The sequence below is a fragment of the Ctenocephalides felis genome, unplaced genomic scaffold (assembly GCF_003426905.1).
Source record: "Ctenocephalides felis isolate EL2017-DRISC unplaced genomic scaffold, ASM342690v1 CF-g0.4_SCAFFOLD_01886, whole genome shotgun sequence".
Lineage (NCBI taxonomy): Eukaryota > Metazoa > Arthropoda > Insecta > Siphonaptera > Pulicidae > Ctenocephalides > Ctenocephalides felis.
In genome coordinates, this window is record NW_020538040.1 from 100464868 (window position 1) to 100484993 (window position 20126).

Here is a 20126-nt window from a genome sequence, read left to right on the forward strand (position 1 = left end):
CATTTTTTCTAAGGTATGCCAAAATGTTGAGAAGGTTTTGAAACGTAAAGATATATAGAAATTTTCATTTTCGATTTTTTTGCGATTACTATAACTTGCCGGGAAGTTAATAAAAGCAATTACGTGAATAAAAAAATAATGAGAAACATGGCAATAAAAAATTGTAATCTATAAAAATGTGTTGCATTTTATACTATTGATAACAAAAACTCACATATTATTCTAGGTCGAAGCAGAAGTAAAGATGGAAAAAAAGATGGAAAACGAGGAAAAGATAAGCGAGGACGAAGCGACAAATCAGAAAGTCAAGACAGAAACCGTAGAAAAAAACTGTCGTCGTCCTTAGGCCGAAATCGTAGCAAAAAATCAACATCGCGATCACGTAGTCCTAAAAAACAAATGGCTCAAAGCGACGATGAAGAAGGGGTTACGGTCACATATGGTCGAAAAGAAGAGAGTGACACAGATGACAATCATAGTGAAAAGTCCCTGGAAAGGGTAAGAAGATCGAGAACTGTTAAACAGAAAAAGGAAAATGTAAAAAAAGACAAACAACACGAAAAAGATATTTCCATCGATGTACAGCAAACTCAATCACTGGTAGCGACAAATGTGTTCGACACTTCTTTGTTTTCGCTGGATTTAGACAAGATAATGCCATATGTAGTGCTACGAAATGGAAATTTATATTATAGAAATGTTGTTCCAGAACCAGCAATGGAAAATTACAGTTTTAATTAATTGTCACGCAAGATTCAAAGTGATTTAAATATTTATATTGAACAGGTAATGATTTTTTGGGTATTGTTACTGAACTCAAATGTTAAAATTTCGAAAATCTGTGGCAAAAATTATTACCAATGATTAATTTTTTATTGTATATAATTTATAATTTTTTGTAAACTAACTTTTGTCTGAACAAATGGAATATTTTTATGTAATTTTGTAATTTAAACTCATTTTTTGAACGACGTTTATTACAACATATTTAAAAATAACACATTTTGTTACAATAATTGAAAATCTATTTATTGAAACCAAAAATATATTTAAAACATTATTATAAAATTTATGTATGAAATATGCATAAAACGTTATACAGTAGTCCAATCATTAATAAATTATCATTTTAGTATTTATAATTATAAAATTTTATATACGCTAGTGAACTCATGTTTCGACAAAATTTTAAATGTATATTTTAACTTCCCGTAGGGTAAGTTATAGTAATCGCAAAAAAATGGAAAATGAAAATTTGTATATATCTTTACGGTTCAGAGATTTCTGAATATTTTGGTATACCTTAGAAAAAATGGATGTATGTGTGTGTGTGTATGTGTGTGTGTGCGTGTGTGTATGTGTGTGCGGATACAAATTTTCGTCGACGATTTCGGGAACACGGATGAAGCGATTTGAATAATTCAAAAAACATTCGATTTGTATTGGCAAAAGCAGATCTAGCTGTTCCGAAGATATTGGGCAAAAAGTACCAACAACGGTGAATCAGTTTTAAGAGAACGGAGCGTCCGATTTGAATAATTCAAAAAACATTTTACTTGTATTAACAAGATAAAAAACTGATCATATTTTTATGAAGGCAGGTCTAGCGGTTTCGGAGATCTAGTAAAAAAAGTAAAAAAATGCCATCTGGCGGTCAAAAATGATCATTAGACATATGCACATCAAATTATCAGATATTTTATAAAGATTTTAACAATAAGTATAAATTTTATTTACATTCCTATGGGTTCCGTACCAATGTTTATCCGTTAGACGGCGACGCGGCGCTTACGCGCTTTGACATTTCGTCTCTATGCAGTTAAAGCAGTACGATTGCTTTAAAAAAAGTTCAGAATTTCCAAAATATTTCAAAATACACTGTTCAAAAAAAAGTAAATCTTTGTCAAAAATTTATAGTTTCTCAAAAATCTAATTTTTAATAGTAATTTTTTTTCAAAAATGTTAATCTTTTTTAAAAAAAATAATTTTCTGGTACGTGAAGTTCCAGCAATTTGCCTTAAGACACGATGCCATGCGCCCCACTAGTTTGGATTCACAATCGTCACCCCATAGGGTAGGCAGGGCACAAAACTCCAACTTGATTTTGAGCAATTGTATTGTAAAAAACAAATCAATTATATCAGAACAAATAACACATATCAAACGAATAATGCTCAGTAATACTCCTAGCTAATTCATCATTGTTGGAATGTGTTTTTTTTTCTGCTGTTTTGCAGAAATTCTGACCTAGTACTTTTTATTTCATTTATGAAATAATAGCTACATCAAAACTATAATATAAAGCAAGAGTTGAAGTACAAGAAGTACTAGCTGTAAGTGGAATTCTGTCTTAAGGCAATTAAGGCATCGTGCCTTAAGGCAAATTGCTGGAACTTCCCGTACCAAAAATTATTATTTTTTTAAAAACGATTAACATTTTTGAAAAAAATTTACTTCGAAAAAATTAGATTTTTGAGAAACTATAAATTTGACAAAAATTTACTTTTTTTTGAAAAAAAATATTTTTTTTTGAAAACAAATTTTTTTTGAAAAGAACAATGTTTTCTTCATTTTGACATATTTTGGAAATTCTGAACTTTTTTTCAAAGCAATCGTACTGCTTGAACTGCATAGAGACGAAATGTCAAAGCGCGCGCAAGTGCCGCGCCGCCGTCTGACGCATAAGCATTAGTACGGAACCCATAGAAATGTAAAAAAAAATTATACTTATTGTTAAAATCTCTATAAAATATCTGATAATTTGATGTGCATATGTCTAATGATCATTTTTAACCGCCGAATGGCATTTTTTTTTTACTTTTTTCATTAGATCTCCGAAACCGCTAGACATGCCTTTATGAAAATTTGATCAATTTTTCATCTTGTCAATACAAGTGAAATGTTTTTTGAATTATTCAAATCGGACGCTCCGTTCTCTTGAAAACTGAGTTACCGTTTTCGGCACTTTTTGCCCCGTAATTTCGGAACGGGTAGACTAGCCTTCGCCAAAAACTAATCAGCACGTTTCCTTATCAATACAAATCGAATGTTTTTTTAATTATTCAAATCGGTTGATCCGTGTTCCCGAAATCGTCGACGAAAATTTGTATCCGCACACACATACATACACGCACACACACACACACCCACAAACACACACACACATACATCCATTTTTTCTAAGGTATGCCAAAATATTCAGAAACCTCTGAAACGTAAAGATATATAAAAAAAATTATTTTCGATTTTTTTGCGATTACTATAACTTGTCCTACGGGAAGTTAATAACTCACGATTAATAGATATTTAACAATATTTCACTTATAATATCATACTTTAGTTATACTTTTATTTTTTCCTCTTGAATTATTGTTTACTATTATTATTATTATTATTATATTATTATTATTATTATTTATACTTCATGATATTATTAATTATCTGTTTATTTCCATTATCATTAAATTTAGTACATATTTTCATAAATTAGAAAATGTACCAATGGGTGGTTCTCTAAAAACATTATACTTTTATTAAGTCTCAGAGTAATTACTGTCAATTAATCAAAGTCTTAATTACAAGGCAGATTGCAATTTAAATATGAATAAAAAAAATTCAACCAATGCAAAATGAGTACATTTTTTAAACTGTATATAATCTTGATCTGATATTTCGTCACAAATATTTATCAGCAGAATTTGAATAACTATTTATTAAATTTATCTCTTATATATTTTTTTCTTTATCTTAGTTTACTTTTTGTTTACAATTTTTTGTTGTTTACACCTTTGCCAGGGTAAAGATTTAATTGGTTTGTTTTACCCTCCCGCACGTACGAGTAAGTTTTTATAGAAGTTATATAAAAATACTGTTAAATCTAACCTAAAATTAATAATATATCTTATCAATTATATAAAAGCTACTTAAAAATTATATTAAGGTCTTGTAAACTAAGCAACAGTACTCACAACAAAAAAATTGTTTATCAACCAATAGCGATGTCGTAATGAATCAAGGTAATGGCTGTTTGCACATATTTTTCCTTCTACTCTCAAATATTGTTAGTCTTAACTTTACTGGTTTTTGAGATATCGGTGTTGGACTTTTTTACTCGCGGGCTTTTAAGCTTCGCTTTACTCTGTTCCAATTATCGACAAATTCCATTTCATCAGTAGATAAAAATACAGAAGAACCAGTCATAAACTTACTTGCAATATATAAAAACTAGCCAAAATTATAAAATGAAATAAAAAACGAGATGTTTAAATAATTTTTTTGACATTAGACCATTGGCCCATATCAAAAATGAATATTTTACAATCATAAATTTCCATACTGGCTGGCTAAACAAATTGTTCGCAATAAACTAAAAAAAAAAGCAGCGAGATGTGTAAACATCATATAATTTATTTAAAATTAAATTTATACTAATTAAAATTAATTAAGTTACACTGAAATAATTAACGCATGTGGACCGAAACAAAATAAAATTAGAGAATACATTTCGAAATTGATTAATTAAATAATTATTTTTATTCCTAGGCAGCCGCTTCTTTAACGTTCATGGCATCATCGATGAACGATTTTAATTCCGCCTGGTAAATGGCCTTCGCGCCAGTGGCGGGCGAAGCGGAGGGCGCTCTTCCAATATATCTAGGAAGAGTAAATATTATAAACAAATACGGTTTCACGTTATTATTTATATATCGGTATAGGTATACGTCGTAATATACCTTATACAGCGAGTTCCCTTCATACAAGTCCGATATCTGGGATTAAAATAAGTCCAGCCACCCATATTCCTATGCTCTTCTTGAACCCAGGCGACGCTCGCGTTGGGATATTTTTCGGATTCTTTTCTTATCAAGTCGTAAGGAAAGGGGCACATCTAGTAATACAACAAAAAGTGAGCCATTTAAAAATCTAACTAGCTGTAAGTGGAATTCTGTCTTAAGGCAATTAGGGCATCGTGCCTTAAGGCAAATTGCTGGAACTTCCCGTACCAAAATTATTATTTTTTTAAAAACGATCAACATTTTTGAAAAAAAATTACTTTGAAAAAATAAGATTTTTGAGAAACTATAAATTGGACAAAAAATTACTTTTTTTGAAAAAAAATTTTTTTTTTAAAAAATAATTTTTTTTTTTAATTTTTTTTTTTTTGAAAAAATTTTTTTTTTCTTTATTTTGACATATTGTGGAAGATCTGAACTTTCTTTTCAAAGCAATCGTACTGCTTTAACTGCATAGAGACAAAGCGACGTAAGTCCCGCGTCGCTGTTTAACGCATAAGCATTGGTACGGAACCCATAGGAATGTTAACAAAATGTATACTTATTGTTAAAATCTCTATAAAATATCTGATAATTTGATGTGCATATGTCTAATGATCATTTTTGACCGCCAAATGGCTCATTTTTTTACTTTTTCCTCCATATCTCCGAAACCGCTAGACCTACCTTCATGAAAATTTTATCGATTCTTCATCTTGTCAATACAAGTGAAATGTTTTTTGAATTATTCAAATCGGACGCTCCGTTCTCTTAAAAACTAAGTTACCGTTTTCGGCACTTTTTGCCCCGTATCTTCGGAACGGCTAGACCTGCCTTCGCCAAAAACTAATCAGCACGTCTCCTTATCAATACGAATCGAATGTTTTTTGAATTATTCAAATCGGTTGATCCGTGTTCCCGAAATCGTCGACGAAAATTTGTATCCGCACATACATACACACACATACATACATACATACATACATACACACACACACACACACACACACACACACATACATCCATTTTTTCTAAGGTATGCCAAAATGTTAAGAAACCTCTGAAACGTAAAGATATATAAAAATTTTCATTTTCGATTTTTTTGCGATTACTATAACTTACCCTACGGGAAGTTAACTAGTGGTTATGACACTGTAATGGACGCTAAATTTGTAATGCGCTGAGTTTCTGGAACTTTTCATTATATAAACAAATACCAGTTATCAATTCATATATCGAAATATTAAGACATTTACAGTTTTAACCACATTAAAATAAATTTTAATGCACGATGTATCACTAGTTTATCTTGCATTTGCTAAATAGTTGTTTGGATAATTTTTGCTTATTAACTTCCCGTAGGGTAAGTTATAGTAATCGTCCAAAAATTGAAAATATTTCTGAACATGTTGGCATATCTTAAAAAAAGTGTATGTATGTATGTGTGTTTGTGTGTGTGCGAATATATGAATACAATTTTCCGTAACGTTTTTAGGAGCACAGATTCCTATTGATAAGGAGACGTGCTGATTAGTTTTGTGCAAAGACAGGTTCAGCCGTTTTTGGAAATACCTTAGAAAAAAAGTGGATGTATGTGTGTATGTATGTGAGCAGGGCCGGTCCTGCCTTGCATGCGATGCATGCAAAAAATGCGGGCGCACGCCTGAGGGGGCGCCAAAACGAGTTTCGGAAATTAAATTTATAATATAATATTTATATTTTTTATATAAAATCTAGAATTATTTAATTAAAATCTTGAATTCTTAATAAATTATAATAAATAATTTAACTTAACTAGGGATACGGAGACACAAAAAGCATATTTATTTTGCAATGTGATATCAGTAGAAACAATTAACCGATTAAGAATTCTGCAAATTTGTAAATAACAGCTCTGTTTATTGCTTAATCTACTTATTCAATTTTTTCTTTGTTTGAAGTTACCGTGGAATCGAAGAAGAAATTATCTAGTGTTCAATCCCATAAGCTCAAACCTGCGAAATATTAAATTAATTGTTGGGCATTATTGACGAAAAATTGCGAGCTGGTTTATTTGAAACGAAACTTGTTAAAAAATGTAAACAAATCATAATCGGGAAAATAAAATAAATTATTCCGAGAAATTGAATTGTAACTTTAGCTTCTATTGCAAATGTTTCGCTTCTGATTAATTTTGAATGTTGAAGACATGCGTGGTTAGGGTTATGAAAATGGAGCAAATATGAAAAATGAAAGCAAAATGTACTTAGGAACAAAAATCTTTAAGCTTTTTTACACAAAATTTAATTATTAAGTATGCAGAAATAATGCATATCAAATATAATTAGTTTTTTTCCAATATAGTTCAAGAAATGTGTAATTTCTTTGCATTTTTACTGATTTTTGGACAATACTTCTAAAATACGTTAAAAATTTAACTTTAAAACAACAATCTGATACTCTGAATATGACGAGAAAGCAAGGACGAATACAATTCGGCTCTTACGATATCAATAAGAAGAAGTTTACTACGTAATTTTGGATATTGTAAATAATAAAAAATTAAATTAAATTAAAATTTAAAAATCCAGCATGAAGTACGAGTGTTACGATTGAAAATGAAAAGCTAGTTTTTTTTTAGCTCTCTTGACATGATTTGCTCAATAGACCAAATCGCGTAATAAATAAGTAAAATTTTTTAAAACCCAAATATTAATATTGTACATACGTTAAAAATGATTGAAAATTTAAAAATATTTAATTATAATCAACCCGCGAAACGCCTCGATTTTCTAAATATATTTAAAATCAATGTATTTTATACGCTTTTAGATTACATCTAAATTTTTGTGTACTAAATCCAGTATAATCAAAAATACATTTTAAAAAAGTGTGTAAATATTTATATAGTCTTAATAATAAATGTTAAAACACAATTAATAGGAGGGGGGGGCGCTAGAAAAAAAGTTGCATGCGGGCGCTAAGAACCCCAGGACCGGCCCTGTATGTGAGGATCTAACATTTCGAGATTTGTCCACAATTTCTGGAATACGGACCAACCGATTTTTATTTAATTGCAATCTGTCACACTTAGGACATTCAGTAATTGTTTCGACTTTTCTTGTTATATGAATCTTGAATGGATGGCAACCCTGTAGTTGTCCAGACATTTTTATTATATATGCAACTATACCCACAAGAGGCGATTTTCACTTGAGGCTATATTTGAGATCTATGGCCTCAAGTGGAAATTTTACATTAAAGTTGCCTGATGTCAGGCTTGGCGGTAGCGGGAATCGAATCAGCGAACCTGGGACTAGTTGGTGCTTGCCCACGCTCTAACCGATATCGCCACCACCACGCTGGCACAATGCTAATTAAAATGATAATTCCGTTTTTGGAAAAACGGAGCGTCCGATTTGAATGATTCTAAAAACATTTTAATTTTATTAACAAAATGGAAAACTGGCAAATATGAATGATTTTTTGGAAAGGCAGGTTTAGCGGTTTCAAAAATACAAGAAAAAAAGTAAAAAAATGACATTTGGAAGTCAAAAATGATTTTTAGACATATGCACATCAAATTATCATATTATAAAATTATTAAATAGATGATCACCTGTTCAACTCGTGCAATGGCAATAACGTTTTCTAATTTCCGTTCCTTTCTATGTTTTGTAAGTTCCATGTAAACTTTACCGGAGCAGAATATTAATTTTTTAACATTATTTGGGTCCTTAGAAGCCTCGCCAGCTTCGGGTATGACCCTTAAAATAGTATTTTTATATTAAATATTCTGTATTAATTTTAATTATTTTTTGGAACTATAGATAAGGCCATACATTTTCAAATATATTCTGCAAATTTGCTTCAAAAAAAAAAGAAAAATCTATTGTGTACACTATTTTGAATTTTTCTCCTATTATTGAAACCATATTAATACATTATCTGTTCTTAAATGTTTTTAGCACAAAACGTCCATGAAGTAGGTCCTTTCTTGTAAATTCAAAAACAAAACTAAATAAAAACTACCAAACCTCAAATAAATATCTACAACATACCTTTGGAACTCTGTTCCTTCCAAATATAAATCAAAAGAACTTCTGGCTTCAGGATGTCTCAACAAGGACTTGGGAGTCATTAATACAAGGGGTTTACGGAAAGGAAGAGCGATTTGCCTACGCAAGATGTGAAACAGATTAGAAGGTAAAGTACAATTAGCAACAATCCAATTGATATCCCGCAACTGCTTCACCACGAAATGTTCATCTTCCGGCGGAGCACAATCTTCGTCATCATCGGATAATGATAGAAAACGTTCCATACGAGCTGATGAATGCTCAGGCCCCTAGAAAATGAAGAAAATAATACAGAAAGAATAATATAAAGTAAAATAAAATGAAATACTTTGACATTTGTAAGTATAAACTAGTTTAGCATAATGGGTAAAAAATAGTTTACAGAGTACGTTTGCTTAAAAGATAGCAAATAAGAATTGAGCTTACCATCCCCTCCATGCCGTGAGGCTGGAGCATCACCAGCCCAGACTGACGTACCCATTTAGTTTGCCCAGAGCAAATAAACTGATCAATAATAATCTGAGCATTATTATTAAAATCACCGAACTGAGCTTCCCACATAACCAAAGCATTGGGATTGGTCATGGAGTATCCAGCTTCAAAGCCTAACACAGCTAAATAACAACAAGCATTATATAATAATAATTTTAAAATGAGCCAAATTTATATAATTGTAAACGGTTTACCGTTTTCTGACAATGAGCTGTTACAAACAGAATAGGGAGCTTGGTCAGGGTATAAATTCTTCATAGCGTTGTACGTTGACTTATCGACGGTTTGATGGTGCAGGACGTGGTGTCTGTTAGCAGTTAAATTAGCATTTAATTACTTAAATATAACTGTAATAAATTATACATTTTTGAATTTTGGCACAATTATTAGAATAAATACAAAAATACATTCAAAAGACTTGCACAAGAAATATCTTGCATTTATTACAAAAACGTTTATGCAAATTTTATTTTATTAAATCAACACATTTATTATTAGTTTCAAGTTTGAATTGCATATATAACAATTTATAAAGATTATTTAAATAGAAAAAATCAAATAAAAAGTCTTGGAATTATCAATTTCATGATCAAATTTAATAGTAAAATAGAGCAGAAATGGGTGATAAACCATAATTAGATTAAAAACAGTTTTTTGGATTTAAAGAAATTAGTGATATAAGTTAAAATAATTAAAGCAATTAAAATTAATTGAACTATACTACAAAGATTTATTTCTTGTAACACATAACTAGTTGTAAAAGGCATTTTGCTTTAAAGAAAGTTGTATAAACTTCTCGATACGTGTAAAAGAGATATTTAGGACGATCATCGCACACGACTAATCAATGCACGCTCTTATCGAGTTTCATTCAATAATTAAAATTTACATTTAAAATCGTTTGAAATTCAAATTTACTGTCGATTTGAAGAAAAAGTCAAATTTTGTATCAAACATATATTATTTCCAGTTTTGGTGTCATACTGTCTAGCCCTTTCTGACATCACATAATATATAACATTTATGCACTACAGAAAAATAAAGGATATAAAAAAACACACATGTTCCAAACATATAATCGAATTATTTTCAATTTCGAGTCAATGTAACATAAGTTTATAAAATGAAATATATAATATTTGCTGACCTGTGGCTGAAGGTGCCTCTTTCGACGTCTTCGCCACTTAGACGTACGTGTATTCCTTCCTTTAACAGTGACCCAAAGGCGAACGCTTCGCCTAAAGCCCAATCAGTAGTTCTTGCTGCCACCATTTCTCTACGTAAACCGAGGATTCTTTCGATACCTGAAAGTATTTATAATAAAACTTAAATTCATAAGTACGTTATAATATAAAAACTTTTTTGTCCATCAATTAAAAACACTTGTTTGTAATTTGTACGAAAAAAATTGTTCACCTTTATGCATTACGAATTCAACAGCGTTAGGAGGTGGAGACGAAAATTTTTTACCGATGTGAACCAATGTATCTTCTTTCACACCCGTTGGAGCAACCTTAAAACATATATTGAATAATTTATTTGAAGAAAATAGTTTACTTTGTCAAATATCAAGTCACCTTTAGGGGATCTTTTCCTTCAAAAAATCCAGACCAAGGTGAATCTAACCAATCCTTGAATCTGATATGAGTTTCTTTCTTTGATTTTGCAAAATCATCCTCGCAAATTTTATCATATTCATCTGCTTCCTGTTTAATTTGTTCTGCGGTGACAACACCCTCGGCTATAAGCTTCTCAGCATATTTGTCATTACCTTATTTCATAACAAAGCATGATCAATTTTCAAATAAACGATAAAATTTTTTAGGCAGTATATAAATGAAAAAATTATAGTTATGAAAAATATATAATTAACAATAAAAATCGATAATGAAAATAAAAATATATTATATGATACGAATAGTTATTCGCTTACAAGGTTTAGTGTTTCTGATTAAGGTGTACATCGTAGGCTGCGTAAACATTGGTTCGTCGGCTTCATTGTGGCCATTTCTGCGGTAACAAACGAGATCGACAACAACATCCTTGTGGAATTTAGCTCGAAAATCAGCGGCGATTTTGCAGACGTGCATCACACTTTCGGGGTGATCGGCGTTCACGTGGAATATCGGACAGTTGACCACACGAGCGACATCTTAAAAGGATGGGGAGTTTATGACGTTTTTATTCATTACAGTTTTATAGTTTTAACTTATTATTTATATGATTTATATTATATTATTAGTTATAATAGGTTGTCAAATATCTCCCTTCCGCCTTTTTGTATTATAAACCAAGAGTTGCCGATTTGCAACGTTTCTCCATATAGAAAGAAGATGCATAGTTTACAATTAGCACAATGAAAACCATGCTGTGAGTATAATATTAAATATTAATGGTTGATCAATAAAGCAAAAATTCTTGATACAAATAGTTATGGTATGCAATTCCTGTAGTTTTTAGGAATACCTATTGTTGAAATATAGGTCCAATGTGTGCAAACAAAAAATCTGAGATAAACACTTATGTTTTGTTGAGCCGTGGCGTATTTATAGAATGGCAGGGCTGGCAAAATGCCACGGGCCCCCGATTCAAAAGGACCCTTTATCCAAAGGGGCTGCTCAGAAATATTTTTAACCCTTTGCACTCCGGGCCGTTGAGTCAGCAACCACGCATCATCACCGAAAGTTGTTGGCTGTCATATTTGTCAAGAGTCTGGAATGATACAGGGTTTTCGGACTGGGTCCGACAAAGAAGTTGCGGTCCACATGTTATTTGTCGGACTCAGTCCGACAACGGAGTGGGAAGGGTTAAATTTATACTATTTAGCGCCAATTTTAATATATAGATTATATTCTATACATAGAAGAATAAAAAATCGAGTTAAAACCGAGTACTATTGTGACGATTTTTACCAAGGGCAAAATGAAATACAATCAGTAATAAGAGATTTTTTTTACTAAGACTATGGGGCCGTTCAAGTATTACGTAAGCACTATAGGGGGGCGGGGGGTTGTTGATTTGCTTATTTTGAGTTGACATGGGGGGCAGGGGAGTCTGGATGATGATTGCGCCATAGGTAGTATTTTTATTTTTTGACATTAATTGCAAAATGTTTACGTAAGCGTGGGGGGAGGGGGTATGAGCTTCGCTTACTTTTGCTGACAAGGAGGATGGGAGGTAAATAATTGTAATAAATCTGCTTACGTAATACTTGAACGATCCCTACAAAGTTATTTATAAGTTCAAATAATACCTGCTTAGGATAGAAAAAAATATGATTAAAAATACAACTGTACAAGCTATTATCATTTCTTTTAAATATATTTTTATTTTGTTTTCCTTACTTATTACATTTTAACTCAGTTCGCATAAAAAAATACAAAATAAAATTGTAGAAATTGCAACATTTATAATAGCACCTATTGTCTTAATATATTTGCAACATCTACCCAATATAATAATAAAAAATAATTTTATTTCAATTATAAATATTTTAAAAATTTCAAGGTATCTCCAAATAATTCTACAAAAACAACCCCATTAAAAAATGAAAGCATAATCATGTTCTATTAGATTTCAGTTTCATGGTTTACTTGTTATTTTATTGCATTATTTGCCCACAAGTTTGTTGTTGTTATTAATATCTATAACATTATTTTAGAAAAATGTGCCCATACCTGTACAGTACGGAGATGATCTAGAAAATCGCGGATCAGTAGTATAACCGATTTGATTATTTATGACGATGTGAATTGTCCCGTGTGTCGTGTATTCTGGCAAATCTGACAAATGCATAGTTTCAAATACAACTCCTTGGCCGGAAAAGGAAGCATCACCATGCAATTGTATAGGCAACACCTGTTAAAATAAAATTCAATTATATTTTGGGCGTGCTGAGTATTCTGTGAATTTTTACCCATATGAAAAAATATCAAAAACTCTTCAGGGATGTGCAAAGTGATGGAGTGCAGCAAAATAATTTTCAAAAAAAAATTCAGTTTTATTAATTATTTATGCAAATTTCAAGTAAGTAATTCAACAATTATACAATATTTTGATAGGATAAAAACAACAAATAATTAAGAAATTGTGAAATTATATGATAAATATATATACAACGCAAAATAACCCCACTAGACTATGAAGAATTCTAACGTAAATGATGTGAGAACCTAGAATTCGTACAGTATTTGAAACAATTTAACTTAACTGTGGTGTTCCATTTTTGATTACTTAAGAGAATGACAATTTTCATAAATACCTTTTTGCCTTCAGCATCTCCTCGATAAAATTGTTCCGCTCTAGTCTTTCCTTGCATCACAGGATTACATGCTTCTAAATGTGATGGATTGGCCACTATAGCCATAGTAATATTTTTCTTAGTTCTTCTATTCAAGCGTTGGGTGTAAGTTCCTAAATGGTATTTTACGTCGCCAGAACCCTAATGTTTAAATCAAAACAGTTAATAAATTTGATATACAACTAATTTCTAGTTAGTTTAGTTCTATCTATAAAACTCAAAAACTTTTGAATTGTAGAAATCTATCTTAAACTAGTGGTGCAAGGTAAGTTGCTGTTACTTAGCGTACTTGAATTTAAAATTTTTAAACGCTTTAATTTTTATTGAAACCTGAAAAACCTAATTTTTAGGAGATTTTTTGAAAAAATCTTGAAACGCGTAAGCGCCACGGCGCGGTCTAACGATATAGATCTTGGTACGACACCCAAAAAACTAAAACTAATCGACTACAAATTCTAAATGATATCTAAATTGAATTTTGAAGTTTGGTTCAGGAAACATAGCGAGATCGATAATCATGGAAACAGCCAGTTTTTGTAAAGTTCATATTGCGTAAAAAAGAAATTTGTACGCTTGCACACCATTTTTGTGTGACTTAAAACGCCAAGAATACCAAAATTAGCACATCAGAATTTTGGAAATAAAATAAAGTGAAAAGAAACTTACCTCATCAGCAGGTTGCAGACCAGCAAATTGAGTAAAAATCTGATAAAGTGGTTTTCTACAAACATTGGACAGGACATTGAGACGTCCTCTGTGAGCTACGCCCAGTAAAAAGAACTCAACTCCATGCAATGTCGATTCATCAATGATGTGCTTCATGGCTGGTATCAAAACTTCACAACCTTCTAAACCAAACCGTTTCTCAGACGAATATTTTTTAGCAAGAAATGCTTCAAATCTGAAAAAATAATTATGATTTTCAATTCAAATTTAATAGGCATAATTTGTATGCTATGATTTTTATCTCACCCAGCAGCTCGACTTAAGCGACTCAGCAGAAGTTTTTTCTCTTCTTTAGTTGGGTTTATTATACCGGGAGGTTCCAACCTTTTTCTTATCCATTGACAAATTTCCATTGAATTAATGTGCATGTATTCAGCGCCAATGTAGCCGCAGTATACTTTTTCCAAACGACTTAGTATTTCGCTGAAGTAAAGATTTTTACTTTTTTAATTTAATTTGGGGGATAAAATTTATAAAGTAAATTTATAAATTGGATGAAATTACTTATTTTGTAAACATATTGAAACTACTTATATTAATAATTAATATATTGAAATTTTTAACACGCAAGAAAATAGTACGGAACTTGAAGATACATATATTAAATATGATAAAAACCTATTCTTGAAGTTTTAATGTTTTTATTTGAAATCTTGGTTTGTTATACTTTAAATAAAAGTGTTTAACACTGACTGTCATATTTTAAAAAAGCAGAAGTTTATGTATTGAAAAAGCTTGGATTGAGCGCATTTTGAATGATAAAATACTTCATTGAATCATTTAAATAATAGCATGCATATAATATGTGTTTTTCACTAAATGATTTTGCCAAATTGGATTAAATATAATATTTAAATCTGTCGTTAGCAGCAAAAAATCTGTTTTTGCTCTAAAGTTGTTTCACGTTTTCAGTAACCCAGAGTGGATTATGGCTATGGCTTCGATTTCATTTATATGATAAAAAATAATGTAAAGATAAATGGTAAGTAGTATGTAATCTAATTGAATATATTATAAAAACAAACAAATTTTACTTTGCACAGGCATAAATGCACGTACGTACATTTTTAAGAGAGAATTTAAGAAAGTTAATGGCAACTTATTATAAATATTTTACAATAATGATTATCAACTTCCTTTATTTCTCAATGAAAATGTATAACTATAAGAGCATAAATTGTTTATTATATTGCATTTGTAATAATATAAAATATCACCTCAATGGTAGAGACTTCTCCGAGCCGCCAATAAAAGTGGTAAAAGGCAACTTGAACGTTTTTTCCATGTCAAGCCCCTCTAATTGAGAAAAATATAAAAAGCATCCAGAGAAAAAGATTATAAGGTATTTCATAAGCTTAAAAAGTACAAATTATTTATCATACCCATTAGATATTGTCTAACAACTATTTCGGACTGCGAAGCCTTTGTTCCAGTAAACTTTCCATGAAGATCTGCATACATGATGCCCAGCGGATCCAACTCGGCCACAAGATGTCCTCTGACCTATAATATAAAGAAACTAGCTGTAAGTGGAATTCTGTCTTAAGGCAATTAAGGCATCGTGCCTTAAGGCAAATTGCTGGAACTTCCCGTACCAAAAATTATTACTTTTTTAAAAACGAATAACATTTTTGAAAAAAATTTACTTCAAAAAAATAAAATTTTTGACAAAAAAAATTTTCTTTATTATTTTTTTTAATTTTTTTTTTTTGAAAAAAAAATGTTTTTTTTATTTTGACATATTTTGAAAGATCTAGACTTTTTTGCAAAGCAATCGTACTGTTTAACTGCATAAAGACGAAATATCAAACCGCGTAAGCGCCGCGTCGACGTCTAACGCGTAAACATTGGTACGGAACCCATAGGAATGTAAACCAAAATTATACTTATTGTTAAAATCTCTATAAAATATCTGATAATTTGATGTGCATATGTCTAATGATCATTTTTGACCGCCAAATGGCATTTTTTTTTACTTTTTTCATTAGATCTCCGAAACCGCTAGACCTGCCTTTATGAAAATTTGATCGGTTTTTCACCTTGTCAATACAAGTAAAATGTTTTATTAAAATCGGACGCTCCGTTCTCTTAAAAACTGAGTTGCCGTTTTCGGCACTTTTTGCCCCGTATCTTCGGAACGGCTAGACCTGACTCCGCCAAAAACTAATCAGCACGTCTCCTTATTAATACGAATCGAATGTTTTTTGAATTATTCAAATCGGTTGATCAGTGTTCCCGAAATCGTCGACGAAAATTTGTATCCGCACATACATACACACGCACACACACACACACACACACACACACATACATCCATTTTTTCTAAGGTATGCCAAAATATTCAGAAACCTTTGAAACGTCGAGAAATGCAAAAATTTTCATTTTCGATTTTTTTGCGATTACTATAACTTGCCCTACGGGAAGTTAAAAATGCAAATCATAATATCTATTGTCTCACAATCTTCTAGCTCACCTGATAGCTTCTGATGATATTTTGGACGGCCAAGTGGTCATCAATGTTTTTCTCGTCGGCAGTTCCCATCCCAGGTGTTGTTCCTGCTAAAGCAGGTAATATACTACACGCTGATAGATGGTTTTTAGGTAAAGGAGCAAGTGTCGGTGGGGACACATACCCACCTCCAGCAGCCGAATTCCTAAAGTATGAATCCCACGACTAAAAGAAAAAATAAATAAAATTCCTGACAAGGTTTTAATCAAAATCAGTCTGGGGGATATACTTACGACATGTACGCTCTTGGGATCTTGAAGCCACGAGTTGTACATGTCTTCTACGTAGGTGCCGCTGGTGCCACTCAGGAAACTCTCGTCTGAACAAGGAGACGCATAACCACGTTTCTGTAAACGGCAACAAGAGCCAGCAGCAATACTTCCATCGCAGACTCTAACAATCTGAAATAAAAACTTACTTATGATTACAAACTGGATTACAAAAATAAATATTCTCTAATTTAATTTTAATTATTAAATTAATCACACAAATAAAAACTGGCTGAACTAGAGTTAAACAGAAACACTATTGTTTTAAATGTTTTGATATTAAGCATCAAGAAGATATTTTTGTTTAAAAATTCATATGTAAGACTGCAAATCGTGCAAATTTTGCCGCAGCTTATTAGACCCTTGGCACAGCGTAATCGGCATCCCTGGCGTTCAAACCATTTTAGCTATATGTATTAAACAATATTAGTATTACATTACATATTGCTAATAATATATATATATATATATATATATATATATATATATACATATATATATATATATGCGTGTTTTTTTCAAAAACTCTATTTAGTCGCATTTAATTAATTTATTTTAAACCAAATTATTTCTGTTAAAATATTAATAAATTTGATATACTGATCAATTCCATCAATAACAGAATAATTTCTTTAAGATATGTAAACTGAAAATCATATGACGTTTAGTTATAGCAATATTATAACATAAAACTGAGTAAATAATGGAAATATTTAACAATTCTCAAATAAATTAGTTCAAGCTGTCATTTAAATTAGTAACATGTATTAAATATTGCAATTACAACCGAATCCTTACCTTTGCATTTTTGCATGTAGTAAATAACGATTTGCTTGTTCTTGCGTAATGCGGCTTCGCCGAGTGCATGATCAATCTCGTTCTGCCGTACATTTCGTATAATATCGTTCAAATAGCTGCCAGCAATCAGAGTTTCGCTTTTTAAAAATATTTGAACAATCCGAAAGCAAAGGACGATCCAAAGGCAAAAACGGAAAACCTTGCGTAAGTTCATAGAGCGAGTTTTTAACAAATCAAAATGTCGAATTAAAAATTATTCAAATGCAACAGTTTCGCGGCACTTTTTGTTACGAGAGTTTCAATTATTCATTCGCTCAACGATACTCGTTTTTTTTCTAAAAAAAATGCCTATGCGATTTTGTTGATATAACAAGCGGGTTTGAATGAATCATGCGAGCCATGCAAAGTTGACAACTATAACAAGCCCTTCAAATATAAATATAAACTATGTAGTTGGCATTGGTATTTTGCTTTGAGGCAAGTTACATGAACTTTCCGATATGTGTAAATAATCGACTTATTATAAGTGATTAAAAGTGGATTTATTACAAATCATTAAAAACGAACGAACAATCTATCGTTATACCAAGTACATCGTCTAATTTTAATTTGAACAAACGTCAAAAAAACTACTCATTTTAGCAAAGTTTGAAGAATTTTTAAAATTAAACTACTTGTCGTAAGGCCTTAATATTTCAGTAAGTTCTATAAAAATCGGCTTAATTTTTATTTCAACAGTTAATTACAAGAAGAAGGCTCGATTTCTCACTAACTTTTCACCTAAACCTAGTTCTATCAGTTTTAATAAGTTACTTATAAGTTAATGAGCTGAGTGAACCTCGTCTCTGGGTGCGTGTAAAGTTTTTGTTAAAATGTACCTCATCAGAGGGGACATAGTGTCAAACAATGCAACTGTTGATACAATCAATGCATCAAATAATTTGAATACAGCGCTATGCCCAGGTTTATCAGATGTAGCCCAAAACCCGCTAACAAGCTCATGTGAATAGTAAGACGGTGTGAATAGTAAAGTAGAACCAATGGCTAAACTGTCAAAAATAATTTCAGAAAATTTTATTTTACAACGGAATGAGTCATTGAAGAGCCTTGAGAAACTGATAAATGAACTGCACATGATTGTCAAATCAAAGTCAAATATACATAAAGAAGTGAAGATAAAAACAGGCAACATAGCGGCTGTAATTACGGAGTCACGGAAAATACGGAAGTAATGATAAATGAAGTGCAATCTGGTGAAACAGCTCCTATAGAAGAAAATGTACGGCAGGACACAAGCAAAGCCACAAGAAACCGAAACTCACAACATATAAGCAATAATCAGGTTAAGGATGAGGCCGAAGTTATTTATAAGGGGCACCAAAAAACTATATAAATAAGGGATATTGATGATGATATCTCAAAAATTGATATCCAGTCAGCACTACAAAAAGCAACCGGAGGAGCCTGCAACACACCAACAGAAGCAATTAAGATTCGTAAGATTGCTACTGTAGCTCTTCCAGCGGCAATTGTACACGATCTGCTCAAAGCAAGTAGCAAAATACGAATTGGATGGGCTAACTGTCGAATTAAAACCATCAAAAAACCAATCCGATGCTTTAAATGCTGGCTATTCGGACACGACTTGCTTATGCATACGGTAAGAGATATGAAAATTGATGTTGCTCTCTTACCAGAACCTTACAAACAACTAACTGATTGGGCATGGGAAACGGACAGTATCACCAAAGCTGTTATTTGGTCCTATGGCAAATTTTGTTTCCAGAATGTTGTTAACAATAGCATCGCTGAATTTGTAGCAGCATCATTAGATGACATACATTTATACAGCTGTTACGCTCCACCTAGTCTTTCTTTGCCAGATTTTGTTGATTTTTTAGATCGTCTTGTAGAGGATGCAAAACGACACCATACCGTAGCGATAGCCGGTGACTTTAACGCATGGGCGGTAGACAGGGGAAGTAGGAAGACTAATGCAAGAGGTAAAGCACTTTTAGAGGCATTTAATGCACTTGATGTTGTTTTACTAAATAGCGGTGATAAGCCAACCTTTGTCAAGGACAGTGCAAGCTCAATAATGGACCTTACTTTTGTTAGCAATGGCCTCGTCAAAATGAATTGCAATTGGGAGTTATTAGATGTCTACACAGCTAGTGACCACAATGCAATCACCTGGGAAAT

At 31.6% G+C, this 20126-nt stretch overlaps 1 protein-coding gene across 1 annotated transcript; it reads right to left on the reverse strand.

The window, feature by feature from the left end:
* Positions 1-4538: 4538 nt before the first annotated feature.
* On the reverse strand, positions 4539-18017 carry LOC113375596 (2-oxoglutarate dehydrogenase, mitochondrial-like). Its single transcript, XM_026615528.1, has 19 exons — positions 17925-18017; positions 17091-17258; positions 16822-17022; positions 15753-15851; positions 15566-15642; positions 14595-14771; positions 14289-14523; positions 13584-13763; positions 13000-13180; positions 11256-11474; positions 10900-11093; positions 10739-10835; positions 10470-10626; positions 9517-9629; positions 9257-9444; positions 8813-9099; positions 8371-8518; positions 4734-4888; positions 4539-4653 (listed from the first exon to the last, which is right to left on the reverse strand). Exons 1-19 carry the CDS (start codon positions 18015-18017, stop codon positions 4539-4541), a joined length of 3084 nt encoding a protein of 1027 aa, XP_026471313.1.
* Positions 18018-20126: the final 2109 nt, after the last annotated feature.

Bases quoted from the DNA above. Each gene is read 5' to 3' on its own strand.
- LOC113375596 (XM_026615528.1), bottom strand. From the start codon at position 18,017: ATGTACGGCAGAACGAGATTGATCATGCACTCGGCGAAGCCGCATTAC. The intron at 11,094-11,255 runs GTAAGCGAATAA...TTATGAAATAAG, and splicing joins AATCAGAAACACTAAACCTT to GTAATGACAAATATGCTGAG. The intron at 4,654-4,733 runs GTATATTACGAC...TACTCTTCCTAG, and splicing joins AAGGGAACTCGCTGTATAAG to ATATATTGGAAGAGCGCCCT.